At 41.6% G+C, this 20,296-nt stretch overlaps 1 protein-coding gene and 1 long non-coding RNA gene across 3 annotated transcripts; one reads left to right on the forward strand and one right to left on the reverse strand.

The window, feature by feature from the left end:
- Window positions 1-109: 109 nt before the first annotated feature.
- Window positions 110-20,181, forward strand: Ubr3 (Ubr3 ubiquitin ligase). Of its 2 annotated transcripts, none has more exons than XM_022810214.2 (19): window positions 110-994; window positions 6,849-6,993; window positions 7,698-8,138; window positions 8,323-8,554; window positions 8,737-10,320; window positions 10,709-10,896; window positions 11,335-11,512; window positions 11,744-12,080; window positions 12,425-12,707; window positions 13,403-13,653; window positions 13,896-14,031; window positions 14,251-14,427; window positions 14,779-15,353; window positions 15,793-15,966; window positions 16,135-16,370; window positions 17,523-17,757; window positions 17,887-18,158; window positions 18,342-18,535; window positions 18,761-20,181. In XM_022810214.2, the coding sequence occupies exons 1-19, from the start codon at window positions 923-925 to the stop codon at window positions 18,874-18,876; spliced, it is 5,826 nt and encodes a 1,941-aa protein (XP_022665949.1). In that variant the 5' UTR covers window positions 110-922; the 3' UTR covers window positions 18,877-20,181. The 2 variants fall into 2 exon arrangements, with proteins under 2 accessions (XP_022665949.1, XP_086849088.1); XM_086992962.1 differs by lacking the exon at window positions 110-994 and adding an exon at window positions 3,620-3,882.
- On the reverse strand, window positions 5,264-6,906 carry LOC147755134 (uncharacterized). Its single transcript, XR_015330281.1, has 3 exons — window positions 6,811-6,906; window positions 6,384-6,467; window positions 5,264-5,574 (listed from the first exon to the last, which is right to left on the reverse strand). It is a non-coding gene; the product is annotated as an uncharacterized LOC147755134 (long non-coding RNA).
- Window positions 20,182-20,296: the final 115 nt, after the last annotated feature.

Consider the following 20,296-nt stretch of genomic DNA (forward strand, 5'->3'; position numbering starts at 1 on the left):
TTTTTAGCTCCTGGCAAGCAAAACCAGGTGTTTTTCGTCCAGGCACAAATCACTATCCTCAGTCGTCGTAGAATCAGGAGCAGTGGTAGTTATATTTGTGTAGCTAACACAGGCAAGGAGGAAGTAGATAACTGCTGGATGTCTCTCCTCAATGTGTGAATGGATCTGAGAGCCAAGCTAGCACCAAGAGCGTTGGAACTGCTGGCCGCTGAAAACTAAACGATCGCAGCTGGCTTGACTGAGCAAAGCATAAAGCTGGTGAAACAAGAACTTGATGTCGAAGTGTGCCTACTGATGTCGCGTTACAAGATTATCATCATACGACGGTGTTATTGTTTATCTACATCTGGAAACGAGATAAATTCATACATGTGAACCGTAAATGAAAAGTGATTAAGACGACTGCGGTAACTGACGGCGGTATTGCGCACACACACTAGCACAGGGACACACAAACACACTCACACAGACAACCCACAAATATCATACACATCGAATAGTGCCGGAGAAATCTACAAGAGAGACAAGATTCAAGGAGAGGGAAGAAGCTAGATCGTACAGTTATACAGTAGTTTTCTAAGTAGTCGCGTTGTCGACCTCAGGCCGTTATTTGCCTTCTCCTACTCTCTGCTGATACTAAGTAGTCATAGTTGTTTGTCGCCTCCAAACCTGAAGATATTCGCCCCCGCCCCTTTCCTGAAGTCTTCGCTGTTCGGGAATTGGTGTTATTGTTGTTTTTGTTGTATTTCAACGATCGCGATTGAACAGGGTTTGTAAAAGTGCTAGCTGTTTTCCGGAGGAGCACGGGGGACGGGCCTCAAGTTTTGCAGACGCTTCAATCAGCATCCCTTACTGAGCTCGGGGGCCCTGCTACTATTGGCGGACCCCCAGGATAGCTGGCTAACAAGCCTACTCCAGAACAATGGACGAGGGGGAGTCAACTGTAGAGGTTCTAATCCGAAAAGGCAAACGGGCAGCTGCCTGCTACCTTCAGGTGAGTTTCTTATTCCTCCCGGTAACAGCAGGAACAACCCTTAGTAGAGTGTAGTCAACCTTCCGTTACCAAACATACGCAGTAAGATCTAAACTTTAGTGCTGCCTTTAGTCAGTGATACGTAATAATCATTGCATTTTAGTTATTCTCTCTCGATAAGAATTAAGGGTTGTAGATTTTTTTTTGAAATATGAAAAACAAATAGTCAGCTATCAGTTTTATCGTGCAGTGAACACTCCATACCGATGTTATGTGAAGTGGCTGAGATTGTGGTGGGCAATAAGCTTCTACAAGATTTAGGAAACGATTGAGGGAGGAACGTCTAGTTTCTGATGAAATTTTCAGCGGTAGATTGATTGAATTTTAAAATCTACCTTCTTATATTCGGTTTTTTCTCACAATGAGAATGTGTGATAATCGCGTTCGAGAAAAAGGTGCCTATCATACACACATATGAGGTCTCTTTTGATAAACGACAGCACGCTTGCCATTTAGATCATAGGACGCAAACACTGCTCTTCTCCGTGCACTACAAACTTCTCTATCCATCTCAAGCGGCACACGAAAATTATTCGAACTATTTGCGCTTGTTTCCCCATTTCCAATAAATGGGGAATAATGGTCTGTATCTGCCTAATTCCACCACAGTTTCCGTAGGTTTATTATTATCTAGTGATTTGCCCTGTTGTTGTCGTCTGGTCCGAACGTTTGTCCATATATATATATATATATATACATGGCCGTAGTCACACGTATAAAACTGCTCAGATTCTTGAAGAAAGAAAGAAAGAAAGAAAGAAAAAAGATCAAATTTGCCGTCTGGTGTTGGCAGCAGAAACTACATTGTCACCAGTGGTGGCTTTGTAGTCTGCAGCAGGCATTACAGAACGCCAAAAAGCAATCGACACACCTATACCCACACACGAAATGTACTTCAACTCGAAAATAAATGCTAATAACTTTCTAAGTTTTACATTATTAAATATGCATTAGTAATCCAGTCAGTTGAGTCAAGCGAAGTGGTCACTTTTGTTCGTCAAAAAGGTGAACGAGAGGGACAGGGCATTGTACGAGGGTTCCTAAAGCCTAATAAAAATAAACAAATAACATATTTAAATTAGCCAGCACTTTTCGATTAGGTACTAACTCAGTTAATCTTTACGATTGCTTATTATAGAAGACCGCATTCACTGCACTGCAAATGGAACGGCGTAATCAAAGTCCTACAGTTCTGTTCCAGGAATTAATAGAAAACACGGTTTCAGATAAATCTAGATCATTTATGTCATTATCAGTAAACAAGCATCATGGATATCCATACTTTGTTCATCTGATTTTTCCACACAGGGATAATCTGACAGCGAAGCCTGAAATCTTTTTTTAGGACAAATTACAACTATAGTAGGTATAGGTACTGTACTTTAACGACGTTTCTGGGTTTTTGCTTTGTCTGTGATGGGTCGGTGTTGTTAGAAAGGGTTGCTACTAAACAGGAGGCATTTGCATACGTGACATCCCAACAATTGTTTTTCTTTTCTTTAAGCAGCTGGGAAAGTTTCTAGTCGACATTTGTACTGCTTGCAGTGATGTGTTCTAAAATTTCTCATTCGTAGTGATGTTCTAATTTTGGAGGTATCCGTTTAATTCAAATTGTACTAAGTCCTTGGTATTGACGTAAAACTTAGCAATTCGTAAAGGTGTCAACAATTTTCTACGCGTTCTAGATCCGGTATGGTAGCTGGCTATAAGCATATAGAAATGCGTGCCTTTGTGATATGGAACCGTTTTCCCTTCTTACAATCGTATACACTTTATCCACAGTAGTCGCTGCTTAGTATACATACGGATGTTTTGGTTAAACTGGAAAAATTACATGTAGGGACTTCGTGCTTCGAACCATAGGTCTAGATCAGATCCTTCGGCGGTGCCGAGCTGGGCAGACTCGTACATAGGTTATGAACTTTTTTTTGCTTGCCCTAAATTGACGGTTTAATTTCCATAAAACAAAAAAAAATCATAATATAACGATAAATATTAGTAACGATTGAATTATAGAGCTCGAAATCTTCAAAAGAAATTTCAAAATTAAGCATTATGATCCCGGAATTCGGCGCAGAAAAAAGTGGATGTTTGCAAAAAAAGACGATTTATCATCAACGAGATCGTCTAGATGGAGGTCAGTTCTTTGTTTTCTTAGCTTACTGGGCATCTGTAGAGATCTGTAGGATGTTTGGTCTACTATCAGCTCGACATGAATTTGACAATGCTTTTTCGAACATGGCGTGTTTGAGCGAGACCTGAACTCGTGTTGATATCGCTTTATTCATAACTATTGTCGAAAAAATATTCGTATAGCAGTTACATCGGATAAACACGTTCGTGAGGGACGCCTCTGTCGGTGCATGTAAACAAGTCTACCCAAATCCGTGTTTTTATTTACATGCAGCTTGAGCGCTGCGTGTAAATCAGGCGCATCAATCATCAACCAACTTATCCTGAGCGCCCTCTATACGCTGTACGTTGTTCTAACAGCTGCTAAGCCTGTCAGCTGCTTCCTTTGGGATGAAACAGCTATGCGCTTTCTGTGTGCTACATGACGTCGTATGTGTACTTTGTAAAGCAGGCGTCTAGGAAGGTTCAACTGCTTACGGGTGCTGCTCACAATGCTGGTCTTCAACAAAATCGCAAACCCATGATCGTGTCTGACTTGATTCTGAAACGACTCGATCGAAAGCGAGCCTATTTCCATTGTGCCTAAAGCGCATTTCCAAAAACAAATATACTTGTATTATTAATGATTTTTTTCTCTTTTGTTCGTTAGAAGAAGGTAGCATCTTTGTAGCAGTATGTCGGCATACGGAACAGTCGGTTCGAACCCTATTGAAAAAGTAAGAGTGACCCTATAAACGCGTGTTAGTTGATAAAATGTTTGTCAAATCGATGAACCAATAGACACTGAAAGAAGTTTTCAATAAAAGCGCGCACATTTTTATCAGGTGGATGTGCGGGTAGTTACAAACATGTGAATCTTATTTGAAGCAGTAAAACTCAATAAGGGCAATGGTACACGGTGACGTAGAACGGGTCTGAAATTCTAAAAGACAGAAAGGTCCATACTTAGTAGCATCGACTGTTGTAAAATGTCTGGATCACTACTTCGCGGAAGGAGAGCTTGGTCGCGCCAAGTTTATCTCAAACAAGTGGTATCTTAGTTGGTGATTTATTATTGGTTGAAAGAAGAAGTAAATCTGCAACCAACAAGTTCTGTGTGCTCATAATATCTACAGCATATCCATTGAGTGGTCTAAAAGAGCTAATGAAAGCACCCGGAGATAATCATAGTGAAGATTCCGAAACTGATTAAGGTTTGCTATTAAAAAAGAAATATTGGTCAATTACTTTCCTACTGAATAGCTTCATATGTGAGTTATGCCTGAGGGCTCAATCAGCTTAAAACAGCTATTCAACTATTGAAAAAAACGAATCCTTAAATTGTTATATTTAGCTTTAAATGTAGATATTTCCACCTATAACGTTCTTAGTTTTTAACAACCTAAGGATCGAGACAATGAGGAGGAAGCTCGTGGTCCCACGCATCGTTTACTTTAATTACTGGTACAATGGTACGCAAACTACCACTTTAAAAATATATGGCCGCAATGTAGTAGTGACAGCAAGAAATCCGATGAGTGTAAACACAGGAGAAACACTTAATCCGTTATTTATTTCGGCTAGATGCATTAAACGTTTAAAGTGGCTTAAATTTTTTTAGTTTTGGCGGATTGTAAATAGGCTGCGATTCTGAATCGTAACAACCACGTGCACCGCGTGAAGTGTGATGACCGCGTTTGGAAAACAGGCCATGGATTCCTTTGTCCGTCGTCGCCGCCGCGACTGCACTGTCCATACGTACATATAGCTATTTCCCTTAAATACATATTCTTTCGAGTATGAGTATGGCAATACAGCTGCGACGGGTTAGTAAATAATAATTCGGATACTTATTAAGGCAACAAATATGCAATAAAAAGCCATTTTGCAAGACCGCTATATTTAACTTATTCTCGTTTGGCATACCCATTGGCATTACGACTATACAAAAACTACGTCCTAGCGTTTCGATTCTATCATGCTTAGGTCAGGACGATCAACTTCCTCGATAGATCATTTCTTCCCCGAGTCTATGGTAGTGTGTGTGTGCGCCTTTTTCAAGCGAGGAAATCCCTTTCAATAAAAAAAAGCTATCTTTGTTTTAGTATTGGATTTATTAGATTGGGCTGAGCTCGTGTAATAGACATTAGAAGCTCAACACCTTCTCACTACTAGTTACTGTTTACTGTGTGAACTTAACTCTAAAACACAATCAGCCGTTTAAACTAAACCTCTTCTGCAAAGTATAGCAGGTCTAACTGACTTCGCAAAACCCGCTCGAGGATAATTACCGCTCCGTATCACGGATCGGGGCCGTTTGCAGTTGGGCGAATTAAGGCCGCCAGACTTGTCGTTGGTTTTACATGAACTGGTTCTTTGTAGTTTGTCGTCAGTCCTGTGTCGGTATCTTCAAATTAGGTGCGTAATACCTGAATATTAAAGTTTATGAAAAATAATCGAGTAAGTCAAGAATCAGCGTGCTATTATCATGCATATAATGGAAAAGAAGCATAGCGTATCCAGCTATTGAAGTCATTAGGTTTTTATCTTCTATTTGTAAGCAGATTTTTTTGTTGGAAATGTCAGCTGAGCATTATCTTGTTTTTGCTTTTAAACTTCGTTTGTTGTCGTGGTTTGGCGCTATGTATTGAGTTGTTCCTTTATCATTGTCCTGCCAGGTTATCCACGAATCGTGCATTCTTACTTATGATGTTCTTGTTTTCAAAATAACGGAGCGCGGTTTGTGTTTCTCTAAGATGTCTTTCTGATCTTGTTTAAGAAAGGATAGAACAATAGAAGTACCCATTAGCAAGATAGGCATTTTTTTTGGATACTTAGAATTGCCTGAGCTACTTATTTGCTGGTTTATTTTAATAAGAAGAATCTAAGAGGCACAATATATTCCAGTGTTAACAAAACGGAACGTTTCGTTTGACCAAATTACTGGACCTTGAAGGTTAATTATTGCGATGGGCGTTGAGCTCTTATTAGCGGTTAGGGGACCAACGCTAATATTAGTTAGGACGCTCAACAAGATTACCAAATCTTCAATCTTTAGCAACCTAAGAATGTCGGTATTCCAGGCTGAAATTTCCTACAGCGCGATATTGAAAAAACGTGCTGTGTTTCTCGCAATATTCAAAGCTGACAAACTAAGAGGTTAGGTGAAAAAAGTTGTGCAAGGCAGCTTTACGTATCGTTATTCCATGTTACATGCCCTCCTAAGTCTGATCAGGACCTTGCAATTTGTTGGAAATCGGCTACCGTTTCTGCTCCAGCTGACAAATTAGCACCCTCTGCCAAATTCGAAGTCTTAGGCGTGCTGGAATTAAAAGGGTTACCGCATGGTAAAAATCAGTTATTTCATCAGAAGATAAAAATGTACAAGTTATATACGTGCATTATATTCAGATAACGGTAACATTAGAAATATAGACACAAGGCAAAACAATGAATACACTTTCATTTCCCCGAGCAAATGCATATTGACGATTGAACAGAGTAACTATATACAAAAAAGAAAACACTAAAAAGCCCAAGAGCAACTTGGGCTATTTATTTCAATAAGCCTTACCATCAAATGATAACATCTGAATCGAAAATACGTGACGTGGATAAACGAGCCATAATGAGTTGTTTTATCTTAGTACAATATCAGAACTTACGGATTGTTAGATTACAAAGCTTTGCTGTGAATTTGCAGTCACAATGCCAGCCTGCACGCCAGCTGAACGAACTGCTAGACGCAATCCTCGACCCCCTGAAACCAATAGATATGTGGGACACGGTCGATTGGTGTCGTTGGCTAATGGCTGGGGGGAAGACACCAGATGAATTTGCTAACACAGGTAAGAACGTCTTCAAGCACAAATTTTCAAGTTAAGTTTTCATGAAGATCACTCAAAGCTAAGAAATTAATCAGCTTTTAAAAGTTGATTTCCATAAGTTTGTAGTTGTCTAAAACAAAATTATTAAGCTTGATAGCAACCCCGTACTAAAATCTAAGATCCCTAAACAGAGTTCCAGGTATTGCTTCAGCACGTTACATATATGTGTATCATATTATTTTTACTAATACGGAAAGTAAATGAACGTACTCAGGGACAAGTATCGATAACTGGTAAGATTCTCACAGCGTACAATACTGCAATGTTGTTTGTTTTTTACGTATCATGCCACTGCTATAACCTACATCTCTTTATAACTATTGAAGCAGATTTTGTGACCTAACGAACGATGTAGAACTCAAATGCGTGTTAGATATGGTACTTACTGGGATGCTAAATGGCAGTCATTTTAGAGATGCCCTCTAAATGAGTTAAAACGCGTCGACAAATCTCATTCGTGTACTATTCGCGTGCATGACCCATGGCTGATATTGTCTCATACATGTTCAAGATAGGTTTCACGCACCCTTTGACGCGCCTGCTTTACATTTGGATTTGTGCGTGAATGTGGGTATTTCTCTTACCCTTCCGCCTAATTTGGAATTCAGGTTTAGTAGGACCAGAGGTGGTAGATCTCTCATGGTCTGCTGATTTTCTCTTTGCAGTTCGTCGATACAACAACGCGACAACATGTGGCCTTGTATGGACAGCCAATTTTGTGGCCTATCGCTGCCGGACTTGCGGCATCTCTCCATGCATGTCACTATGTGCCGATTGCTTCCGATTAGGCAATCACGAGGGCCATGATTTCAATATGTTCCGGTCACAGGCGGGCGGCGCGTGTGACTGCGGCGATCCGAATGTCATGAAGGCAGCAGGCTTCTGTTCGCACCACGGTCCCTCAACGGTTCGGTCGCAACAGGCAGGCTCATCAAATGCTGCCGTACCGACCGCGCCCCCACCAGAACTCCTCTCCATTGCTCAGCTGATGATGCCACGTCTTATAATGCGTCTTTTGCAACATCTACGTGCAAGTTGTTCTATGCCTTCGGGTGACACGCGAGAAGAACAAAGCTTGCAAATTAGCAGAGCCGATCAATTTCTAGGTAAGTAATTGTGTTCATTACTTAGGCAGAACAGAGAGAGTACACTTTGGATGAGTATCAACTCAATCTATCTGACCACTGTAACTATTGCTTATTTACCACTATATAATAATTTTTGATTAAATTATAGCACATTGCTAATTATATATACTGTCGTGTATTTGTATCGTTTTTTTCCTAATAGAGATGTTGCAGAATCTGTCTGCTTTAGGGGCACCAATGCGACTAGTGATGACGCAGACCTTGACGAATCCGTTGACGTACCAACAGCTGACTCGGGAGAGAAACGAAAATTACGAATCAGCCAAACAAAGCTTGAAGAACTGGGATTGTCAAATGTATACAGAGGTGCGAGCCCTAAAGCCTAGTCTTGTGCACGAAACATTTCTAGAGGAACTAGTGTTCTGGATGGCCAAGTAAGTAAAAATGTGACAAGACTCTAACTTCACTTTACAAAGGAACGCTATCCAAGACGTGTTATCGACTTTCCTTTCGTTTGAATCGAACAGCTAGAGATAATTGTACCTTATCCCAGTTCAGTTAAAGTTGACTTTTTGCCAATGCTATTGATATATTTTATACTTTGTCTCTATTTAAGGTATGAATTTCCTCAAAAACTGACCTGTCTCCTTCTGAGTATGCTTCCTGAGCACGAGTACAAGCTCCAATTTACACGTACGTTTGTCGATCATTACCCACGTATTTCGTACATGCTCACACAGTGTCAGGACAGCGAAACGTTGAGCAATCGGGTCGTACACGTGTCAGTACAGCTGTTCTCTAATGAAGGCCTCTCACTTCAACTTGTGCATGAAGCGCAGCTTCTGCACGTAATGGTCATCTCGATGAAGGCCATGATGAAAAAGATTCTTCTGCAGTCAACTCTACAAGACCCTGACAAGAATTTACACTATGTCATTAACTGTGGCCATCAAATCACCAAGCAGCACTGTTACTGGCCATTGGTGTCTGATCTAAACAACATATTAACGCATAAGCGTGTTGTGCTAGAATTTCTCCGTGATACGAACCTCTTGGACGTATGGTTTCGGCTCCTCAGCATGTATCAAGGCATGAATGTCCACCACCGAGAGACTGAACGCCATGTGGAGTTCGAACCGAGCACGTATTACGCCGCATTTTCAGCCGAGCTCGAGGCTAGTGCTACACCAATGTGGGCTTTCCTACAGCCTCTAACAGATGAGGAAACCATTTCACTAAGCGTCTCCGTTCTGCGCCAGTGTTCGTTGGCCCTAGAAGACTTCTTCGATATGATTGGTTTTGGAGACGGAGATCGCCCCAAGCCGGATCAAGTCACTTTTCATCTTCCGCTACATCGCTATCTGGCGACGTTTTTGCGTAATGCGGTGTTTTCACAAGGCTGCGCACTGGACGATCTCCTTGTTAAAGCGAGCATGGAAGAAAAGCCATTCCTCGAATGCCTCATGGCTCATCCGCTACAGACGATCGTCTCGTTTTACGAGATAATGGTTGCTAATATGTGGGTGCGAAATGGACTACAGATGAAAGGTCAAGCGATGACGTACATTCAAAGCCACTTCTGCAATTCGATGGTCGATCCCGATATCTTCTTGCTACAGCTGTGTGCCACACGCCTTAATATTAACTGGTATCTTTCAACTATCATCGAGCGGTTCCGCGTCGGCCCAGCACTTACGTTGGCTGCCGATCCCCCAACAAGCTCCGACGCTGGCGGAACAGGCGGTGGACCCGATGAGAAACAGTTGGCCATGCTGCATTCGCTGTTAACGTTTCTAGCAACACTGCTTAGTGTTCGCACGATGCTGGGAGGGTCCGAAGACGAGTGCACTCGTGAAGAAATGGTTTCATTGTTGTGCATGTCAGATCGGAAACACTCACAGTTGATCGACTTGTTGCCAGAAAAAAGCGGTCAATATGGTGTAAGCATGGCTAATCTTGAGCGACATATGAGCGCCGTGGCGGATTATAAGGCGCCCAACTTTGAACTAGGGGGACACATGATTCAGGGAACATACACGCCAAAGCCGATTGTATGGCAGACGATGTTTGATCCTATTCATACACTTCTTCGGTCCGTTCACCGAAAGGACTATCAAGCGGCGTTAGACCGCTTTGCTGCTCACACGGGTGTGAAGAATTGCTGGCCGCCCTACAGAATTCCTTCGGGTGTTCACGAAAGGTTAGGCAAACTTCATTGACTTTTTTTTGCATATATATTAAAGCAATTTTTGTCACGCGTGGCTTTAGCTAGAATAAACAAATTAGTTAGAATGCGCGTAGTTTTTCGATTCTGAAATGATTAATATTTTATATATTTTCAAAATTCGAAGATCTGTAGTTCCAAACGGCAACGGTATGATGAGCTATGTCCTTAACGCGTTTCAAGACGTGTGTATAGTAAAAAGATGTATAGTAAAAAGGCGATACTTACTTTGATAATTCATGTTCTACGGAGTCTAAAGGTTACTATGTTTTGCCGGGTAACTCCGCTAATACATATGATATTGGCTAGAGCCCATTTAACTCATGTTCTCCTCATGTAACTTTCATGTTCCTATCCGGTGCAGATTTGAGGATCCCCGTAAACTCTTATTTTGCTCAACATTGTACGGGCTAATCTTCGTCATTCTGCATAAAGCTGTTGGTGGAAGCGAGGAGATTAGTGAACAGATTTTATCGTTGGCTGTCTATCTTCTTGAAATGGCTGTTGAATTCCATTCAAAGGACACCTGTACGCGATGCGCAAGCTGCGAAGGTCTGTCATTTCTTTTCTCTATAGCTAATTCTATATAGGAAAAAGTGACTCAGTATTAGAGATGATCAGCTAGAAGCTCTATGGATTCCTCTTGATTCCTAAACATATGCGAGGAAATAAACGGACAAAAAGGTACTGAACCTTTTATGGGCTTGTTCTTGTCTAACAAGAACATATATGAAAACAATTACTTATTATATTTTACCAAAATCGAAACCTTCGAGCGATTTGCGGATAATCAGGTGATGTCGTTCGTCATGGTTTACATTTTTTTCGGGTCTCTTTTTTGTGGCGAATACTAGAATGGAAATTTTTTGAGATCTCACGTTTTAAGAGCATCTCCATAATCACGCCATCTGTCAATATTTATCCTTGCTCTTTTCGGGTAGCCTTTAACCGGTTTAGCTAACTTATTATTCAATTCGGTATTTGCTGCAGGCTCGTTAATTGCCGACAACAAGGAGCTGGAGGTGGATGAAGTCAGCGATGGCGCAGAACACTTTTCGTTCTGGTACCCGACAGGTTGTCCGATTGTGGCCAGTCTGACGCTTATCAAAAGCGTAGAACTCGCGAACACCGCAGACGACACCTCGGACGCCACATCCACTGTGCTTAGGTAAATAAAACACAAACACCAATGCTTGAACAACGATTTACGGTCACATATGAATGAGACCTTGAAAGCGAACAAAACGCCGCTTACACGGACACCGACGGTAAATTTGTGCCCACAGCGATACATTTAGATTTCTGCATTTTTGGACATGTGGAATGAAACCGATTTTAGGTGGCATGCGACCAATCAACTGTTGTGCTTTTTGTTTTCTCTTCCATTCTGTTGCTGCAGAAATACATCCTCGTCGATGGAACTCGACGTAGTAACAGAGGTGGCAGTTTCGCGTGAGGCCGAGCCCGTTGACGTCTGTCCAGACATTGTTCGGGCGGCGTTACGCAATATGGCTGGCTTGATGTCACTCGAACAGCATCATCCGCAACAACGTCAACTTCAAGAGCAAAATCAGGCTGGTAGCAGCAGCAATAGCGGGAGTAGTTCGAGGAGCTTGAGCACCGCGCCGCGTCCACGACCATGGGATATGGAGCTAAACGACGAACGAACCCAGTACGCATTGCTTCCGAGGCGACCTAGAGAAATGCTGCCGGCGTCGTTACGCAACCTTAACAGGGTACGCGCAACTATATTAATTTTAGCATCTGTATTAGCTTAGCCAACCGTATTCTGGGACGAACGAACAAGAAAGACAAGAGATATAGTGTTGACTCAACAAGCTACTTAGGATCTATATATGTCGGTGTGTGAAAAAAGGCCAGTAATAATGTTTTGATGATGTACAATTGAGTGTGTCGATTGCAAGCTGGTAGCTAGAAAACACATAGTATTTTGATTCAGCATGCATGCTTTTGCTAAGTATTGAAGTAATGAAAGATATTGTTCTTACGGATCGATTAATCAAATGCAGAACAAAGGCCGTGCTTATACATTGGTTATGTTTTGTCGAATTTACTTTAGATGGTGCAGTCCGCAATCTGCGCAATGGAGACGGATGATAACGAGCTTGACCTCGAAGAGGACGCGACGATGGCATCTTTGCCAGCTCTGGCAGCTCACCTTCAGTTAATAGCGGTCAATGAGAGTATCATTTCACTACTGCTTAAATTGCATCATAAGCTTGGCTCCGATGCCAAGTCTCGGAGTGAACAAGGTCAAAGGCGTTCCGTGTACCGTACGCCGCAAGAGCTTGGCCAGGTGTCTGTCCCGAGCTGTCGCATTGGTGACGGCGTCCATTTCATCGGTTCGTATACAGTTCTGCACTTATTAGTCATAATCTGGCGATTGACGGCATTCGATCGGGTAGTGCATCTCTAATTCTAACAGAAGACACTCGACTTAAAGATAACGGCAAAGATTGGGAATGTCTCAACAATGCAATAGAAAAGTGTGTTCGACAAACAAGAAGAGCAGTATGATACAATGGGGTGACTTACATATATATATATATATACATGTGGCAGACCGCGCGTCAGACACGAATTATTTATGCTATCGGTAACTGATGCCTTTGACAGAAAAGTTATTTCATTGACTATTCTGTCAAACTATGTCAAGACCACCAGCGAAGGAGCATTTTAAACAAGATTATTGAATAGTCGAGTATCAACACTACGTTGGAGTTTAGTAAAACTAGGAAAGATGTAGTCCTGAAAAATATGAAATCGTCGAGGAATACGTTTATTTGGTAGGCGTGAAGGTGCATTTATGGTGGTGTGTCCATTTGGATCTAACTATTCCTAATTTCCATATATATTATGAAGCAATCGGCATGTACTTCCAAGCGGCTTATATTTTGGAGACGTACGAGGCTTTACATTGGCTTCCTGCGACTCTCCCAGCAGATCAAGCAGTCATAATATTAAGCTGGACCAATACACTGAGAAAATAGACCTGGTTGACAATTCCGTTGCTATACGTTGGCTGGCTTCTGTGCAGGTCTTTTACTAGATCGCTTCTGTCTATCCCATGCCTCGGTGGAAGCACGGGTTCGAGCTGTTCGGGACAGTTTGTGGCCTACGGAAACAATAGGTGGAGCTCGCGCCGCAGCAGTTGAATGCGCCGAACAGCAACAGCGTGAAGAACGACGCCGCAGAGCTAAAGAGCGGCAGCAGAAGCTTATGCAGGAGTTTGCCAATCAGCAGAGGTCGTTCATGAAGAAATGTGGCGAGATGCTGAACGATGATAAGGTAAACGGAATAGCGGGAAAGCTTTAGAGCTGCTTTTACCAAATACGTATAATATAGGCAAGTAATGGTATAGAAATAGTTCTGCATTGTTAATTATCTGTTCCCTGAATTCGATTCAATTTAAGTATCTATTTATAGTAGTCTTAGTATCGTTCACCCTCTCAGACTTTTTGGTAATTGCTCTTTTTTTATATATTTATGTATTTTTTTACTTTTTCTGTTAAAATATTTTATAACTTTAGGAGGCGGCAACAGATAAGGACAAAGAGGGCACGCTTCATCATAGTGATGAGTTTGAGTGTGTTATCTGTAGTCAGACGTCTGCGAGTACCGTCGATCGACCAATCGCCATGGTCGTACTATTACAAGCATCAAGCGGTAAGATCCTTTAGCTTACCCCATCATGTTTACATAATGGTGTGGCAGGGAATTCATGGCAGCCGAACGCCGTTACCCCGACTAAATGTAGGCAGAATAAATGTTTCGATTTATTTTTATAAATCATTTTAAATAAATGAAATAAAATGTAAACATATATTTGTGAAGTACTCGCTGATTTATTAATGTCGCATTTTTGACACTTGTCGTTATCAACAGTGTTGGGACATGCCCGACCGGCCGACGAGGCTATACTCAATTTACCCTGCAGCGACCTCGAGATCCTGCCGTCAATTTTTCCGTGCCGGTCAAGCCGCGGCAGTTATTCATCCCAGCGGTTGGATGAGCTCGCCAGATATTTCGCCACGTCTAGCTTATATCACTCGGCCAACATCGGTTAGTGGAACTCGATACTTAGGTTCTTAAGTGAATATTTGAAAGTCACTCGTGAAAACAGAAAAGTGCATTTAACGTTGTGCTTCAGAGTTAAGATCATTGGACATATAATTATGCAGTGTATTTCTTTTTTATATATCTTTTAATCTTACATTTTTTCTTTTTTAACATATTTAAAATGAGCCTTGAAGTATCCTTCACACTGGTAACAACCACTGGTCACTTTGAAGCTTCACATATGCATGCTTTCCCTGTACGTTAGTAGCTTTAGACGCTAAAGGTTTGAATGTCGCGAGACGACACAAAAATACGACCCCGGCACTTTTCGCGCATTTCTTCTACTTCTTTTAGGTTGGGAGGGTGGCGTTGTGGTGCAAACATGCGGTCATTATCTTCATGTCGACTGCCACAAATCCTATATGCTCTCACAACGGAGTCAGCAGCAAGATAGTGGTAGGGCTCAGCAAACGTTGGCCCCTGACCGTGGCGAATATCTCTGCCCGTTATGTCGGCAGCTCGCAAACTCCGTGCTACCAGTCCACCCAAGCACTGGCAATCATCAAACTATCGTGCAGTGCCAGTCGCGCACACATCGCAACGTGGCCACCGAGATAAGCGGTTTGATGGCCTGCTTGCCAACTCCTCCATCAGGTATCCTCAGCCTCATGTCCTCATTTATCGAGGACCTAACAAATGCGATCTTCGTCGAATACCACACCCTCGGCAATCGACGCATGACCTATCCGTTTAGTTTAATCGTGTGCTCTGTGGCTCGTACAAATCTTGAAATCGATCTATTGCATCAGGGCGGAAAACTAGCCGGTGCTGTCGCCCCGCCGGGCACGTCTGTAGCCGCTACGGCGGCAAGCCCGCCAAAAAAAAGCTGTTTTGCTCCATTGTTCCACGCGCTCGGATTGAACCTCAAGGTATGTAGTCCTTGTTCGTAGCAACATAACATGCAGGATATTGCAGTTGTGCATTTGTCCATTTAGGAATGAATACTGCAACAGTACTTTTAATCAAGGTTTTCAAGAGCAGGAATCTTCTGATGGCATTCATTACGCTAACTGGCCATCTGAAAGTATTTTTAATGATTTTGAAACGACGATCAATGCTGATTCATATCATTATTTCAATATGTTCGGCCTTTTGCTGCTAGGTCAGATTATTCTTTTCTTATATCATAAGTACGAAAAGATAGGAATCGAAATTTAAAACTTTGAAAAACTGAAAGCAATGCTCTATTCGCCATAAGCGTTACAACTGTTCCTGATGACTGTTATCAAAAACGTTCTGCAAGGTACAGAGCTGACGTAATTGGACTTCTAGTAAATCCTTGTGTTGTTATTACCGTGATGCAAATAGCGGGCGTTGACGGATACGTCTCAAGCTCGTTTGTGGCATTCTTTGACTGGACTTCCCGACGAAAAAACTTCTTGTGAGGTGACGCCCGTAACACAAGATGTGCCATTCCTCATCAGGGATATTACCGCCGTTCTGATTGAACTTCTGCTCAGTCTACCACTCAACCTTGACAAGGTAAATGGAGAGCAAAACATAAATCTGTTATCAAAAAGAAAGACGATCAAAACTGCGAGGTACTCACCAGTGATATAACCACAGAATTTAAAAGAAAATGCTGCTTAGATCTGAAACTGTTAACGTAATACTTATTACTGAGAATTATTTATGGCTTTGTTTGGCCAGGCATACTTTACGTGCGTGGTTCGAGTTTTGTACTCCTTGGCAGTGACACAAGCTGTTTGTCGTGCAACCTGCCGCATATCGAGAGAAGATCGTCTAGAGCTACGAGCGCGTCTCGAGGGCGAAAAGAGCTCGTCGTATTCGCAATTAATTGGTATCATAATTGACACACTGGAGAAAGTTTCGCTGTACGCTTACGAGGAGGAAGAACAGGGCTTGGATGGACATAGCTTTGAAAGGTAAGTCATGTATGTAATACAGCCTGATTGAGCCAATTTACGTATTATTGCATAGGAAGAACAAACCTCGATAGTACAATATGAAGCCCATCTTGCATACGATCAGGGATGCTGTTGTTACTGCATGCTTTATATATACATATATACGTATATATGCGTATACATGTATATATGTGTATATATGTCAATTAAATGATTCTAGCTTCAGCTTTGTTACATATAATTGGAATTTGAATTGCATAAGAATCTACCAGGTTCTTGAAAGATGTTGAAAATCGCGACGTTATTACGATGCAGTCGATAACGGTGGGCTGTAAACTCATACATTTAAAAAACAGGACATTTGGTGTTCTAGCGCATTCTGGCTTGACTGCGGCACTTGCATTTTTTCGCGTAGACGCTTTCTTTAAAATGTCTTCAGATGACGAACCTACGGTCTGGGGAGCGGACAGGGTATTCTATGAGATCTTTTTGTCCAACCCGTCTGCCGAATGCGCAATAAAACTGATTTTTTTTAAATAATTAAATTTAAGCAGTAAATTTAAGTAATTAACATTAACCAACTGTACTATAAAAAAATAATAGTCCAATTAATTCTCCGCTTAAAGTGCTACACTACACTAACGCTGGTAAATTTACATAGTGTTCCTGCGAAAGACATGGATTTACTATTGCCGAGTAAGTGCAATTATGTTAATTTGACTGCCTCATTTAATCTAAATTTTTATCGCTTCAAAGAGTCTTCCCGAAAGCTGTGTATACCAGCTATGCTACGCTGACACTGATTAGGATATAAACGCTATAGCTGTTCGCCGATATGTCGTCAGTTTTTGCCTAGTTTTATTGTTTTGATGGTTTCTGGTATTGTCAAGCTGCTTAACTATGTTTACGCAGTGAATGCCATCATTTAATGTATTCTACAAACAATGTGCAATGGCTCAATGGCGGGAACATATATTTAATTAAAAATAAAAATATAGATAAAAAAAAAAGATAAAAATTCCGCATTGCTGCAGCATTTTAAATGGTCTTCGAGACTAGGGTTTTATATTCTACCTACTTATGATTACTAGCAAGTTGTACTAAAGTTATTGTTTCCATTCATATTATTTTGTCACTAAATTGCTACTGTGTTTTCTTTTTTGCGAGCAGTTATGTCGAACGAAGCGTAATGCCATTCCTCCGTATTGCCGCAATTCTTGAAGCGCATCTATTCTCCGAACAACTTCCTGGCCCCTCGGACAGGCCGGAGCTCGATGTCCTAGCCAACTTTCTTGGTCTAAGCTCCGCCCTCCCAAATACTGCTTCAAAGTTGTCAAAGCCAATGGAGACAGGCCCATCGACCGCTGCGGGCACACCGTTTCCCGCTGGGGCGTCAAATACAAATGTAAATGTAACGAATCAATTGGTCTCATCATCTGATCAATTTAGAAAGGACCATATAGTTCTGAAGACCGTAAAACCCCCAGCGATGTTTTATTGTTATCATAATACGAAATATTTTTTATCATTATAGGTGCTGAAGCTTGTACAATGGGTATCCGATCCTGATCTTTTGGTATATACCTGGTGTCTCGAAATTGGCGAGTTTCTCGAAAGGAGCCGCTCTTCGGCTCGATTCCTTCTAGTTGATCAGCCGCTAGCGTGGAGACAGCCTTACTTGCTTCGCCTGCCCCGAAATTACTCAACTTTATTCGAGTACTACCATAAACGAGCATGTACTGTTTGTCAGAATGTGCCACAAGACCCATCCGTGTGCCTTGCCTGTGGTACGATCGTATGTTTGCGGTGAGTGTTCTGAGCTTCGTCGTCCCTTTCTATAGTTAATCATACAAGGCTTAGGTATCTTGATTAAATGTACTTGGTAACTGTATTGCGAAAATAGTGCTTAGTCTGATTGCCTAAAGAACCGAAATGGAACAATGCTCCATTTTTCTAATCGGATATGTTCATGGATGTGCTTTTTTCTAGCGAGGGATGCTGTCGTAGGCAGGAAACATCAAACTTCGAGGCAGTCCAACATTCAATCGAATGCGGAGCCGGTACCGCTGTAATGCTCGCAGTGTACTCAACGTCCATTATTGTTATCCGTGGCAAGCGAGCATGTCTCTGGGGAAGTGTTTATCTGGATTCGTTCGGAGAGGAAGACCGAGACTTAAAGCGCGGTAAGACTTCACACTTCTTAGGAAATACAAATATGGATGGATATCTTCCCGTACTTCTGTACGTGGTTTTTGTATGCACTTGCGACTGTGATTGGTTGTCACAAGAAGTAAACGCAAATGATCATATGAAATTACTACATCCGGCTATATAGCAAGAGTCCTTTATCGTTCTCTAATATATTGCTCAATTAACAGAATATAATCCTACTGTGACGCGTATTTTAGGTAAGCCGCTGTACCTGAGCGAGGATCGTTACGGATTGCTTCAACACCAATGGATGACTCACTCGTTTGATCACTGTGCCCACAAACGATGGGTTTGGCACAAGGATAATCTATGAAAATCATAGATGGCAGAACTGAACTTGAACAAAAAGCATAACAAACACGCATGTGTCACGCTCGTGATGGTCGCGTCATCTTCCGTTTTCAATCTTTTTTGCGCCAACTCCAAATGAAGGACGGCGGCTGAGGCCAAGCGACAAAGTGGACGAAAAGAAATCTGCAGCAAAAAAATATCGAACATTAATAAATAATAGAAAACTTGTCGGCATTAGTATATTGTGTACGGTAGGAGAGAAACGGCGGCTGCAATTGCACCCGAAATAAAGTAAAACAAATTGCATGCAGCGAAAAAGATTAAAATTTATGATATTATGATACTAATATTAATTATTATTATTGTTGTTAAGATGATGATTATGGTCATATTAATAATATAATAATGAAATGCAGATGTGTTAAGATAGCTCGTAACTCGTAAAGCAATTACTGCTCACCCAACAGGAGTATGAGCAGCCAAGTGTCAGCTCGATTGTACAGAGATAGCCAAGTTCCGACAGGCTAAGCAGATCAAAGAGTACTATTATACCATGGAATACACGCAAGACGATCGGACCCACATCGAAGCGAAGAGGCTTTTGATCGAGTGTCTCGTTTGTCCGGCAACAAACAAAAAAAAAAAAGGAGGAACAGTCATATTAACAATTATATTCTTAGCTTAGTTTGTATTTCAATCGTCATAGGTGCAAACATCGTGCTTTTTATTCAGCTGAAACTGTATCTGTACTATAGTTCAATAGAAGGGAAAGAAACTGGTGGATAGAAATAACCCAACAGAAATTTCTCCTTGAAGCCTAAAGCCAGATGGACGATGGAGAGCAGCGAGAACTGTGTGCGAAAAGAGCAAATTGTAAGGGATCGTTGCAACGGTCGTGTTCCAAAACCAAAATACGCTCTGGCACTTGTTTGATAATGAGTAACATATGAAGTACAGAACAGACTAAGATAACTTGGGCAGGGAAGGCGAACAAAGTCAGACGACGCACGGTCATCATTGTTCCAACTGAGACGGCAGTAACAGGTTGAAAAACAAAGGTCGTGATTGGGGGAGAGTCGGCGATTTTGTCGATGACGACAAAAGCAGATCGAGGGCACGCTATGAAAAGAGAATTGCAACAGAAACGAACACTCAGCGTTCGAAAAATCAATTACGATTTGATGTGTGGCTAATGATAAGGATTGCTGAAAGGAACGTATTTATTTATGCTGAGCGCAACAAGACTCTATGGAAAAGTTTAGTTTCGTTCTCGCTGCACATTTATGTATCCCTAGAGAGAATAAACGGTTGCTGTTTTTGACGATTACCTGACTTTGTTCTGTCAAACACATTTGCCTGTGGCCGCCGCACTTATACGACACACATCTACGTGATGGAGAACAACGACAACAGCATGGCAAAATGCTATTATTTGATAAGTT

The sequence above is a fragment of the Varroa destructor genome, unplaced genomic scaffold, assembly GCF_002443255.2.
Source record: "Varroa destructor unplaced genomic scaffold, Vdes_3.0 BEIS01000006.1, whole genome shotgun sequence".
Taxonomy (NCBI): domain Eukaryota; kingdom Metazoa; phylum Arthropoda; class Arachnida; order Mesostigmata; family Varroidae; genus Varroa; species Varroa destructor.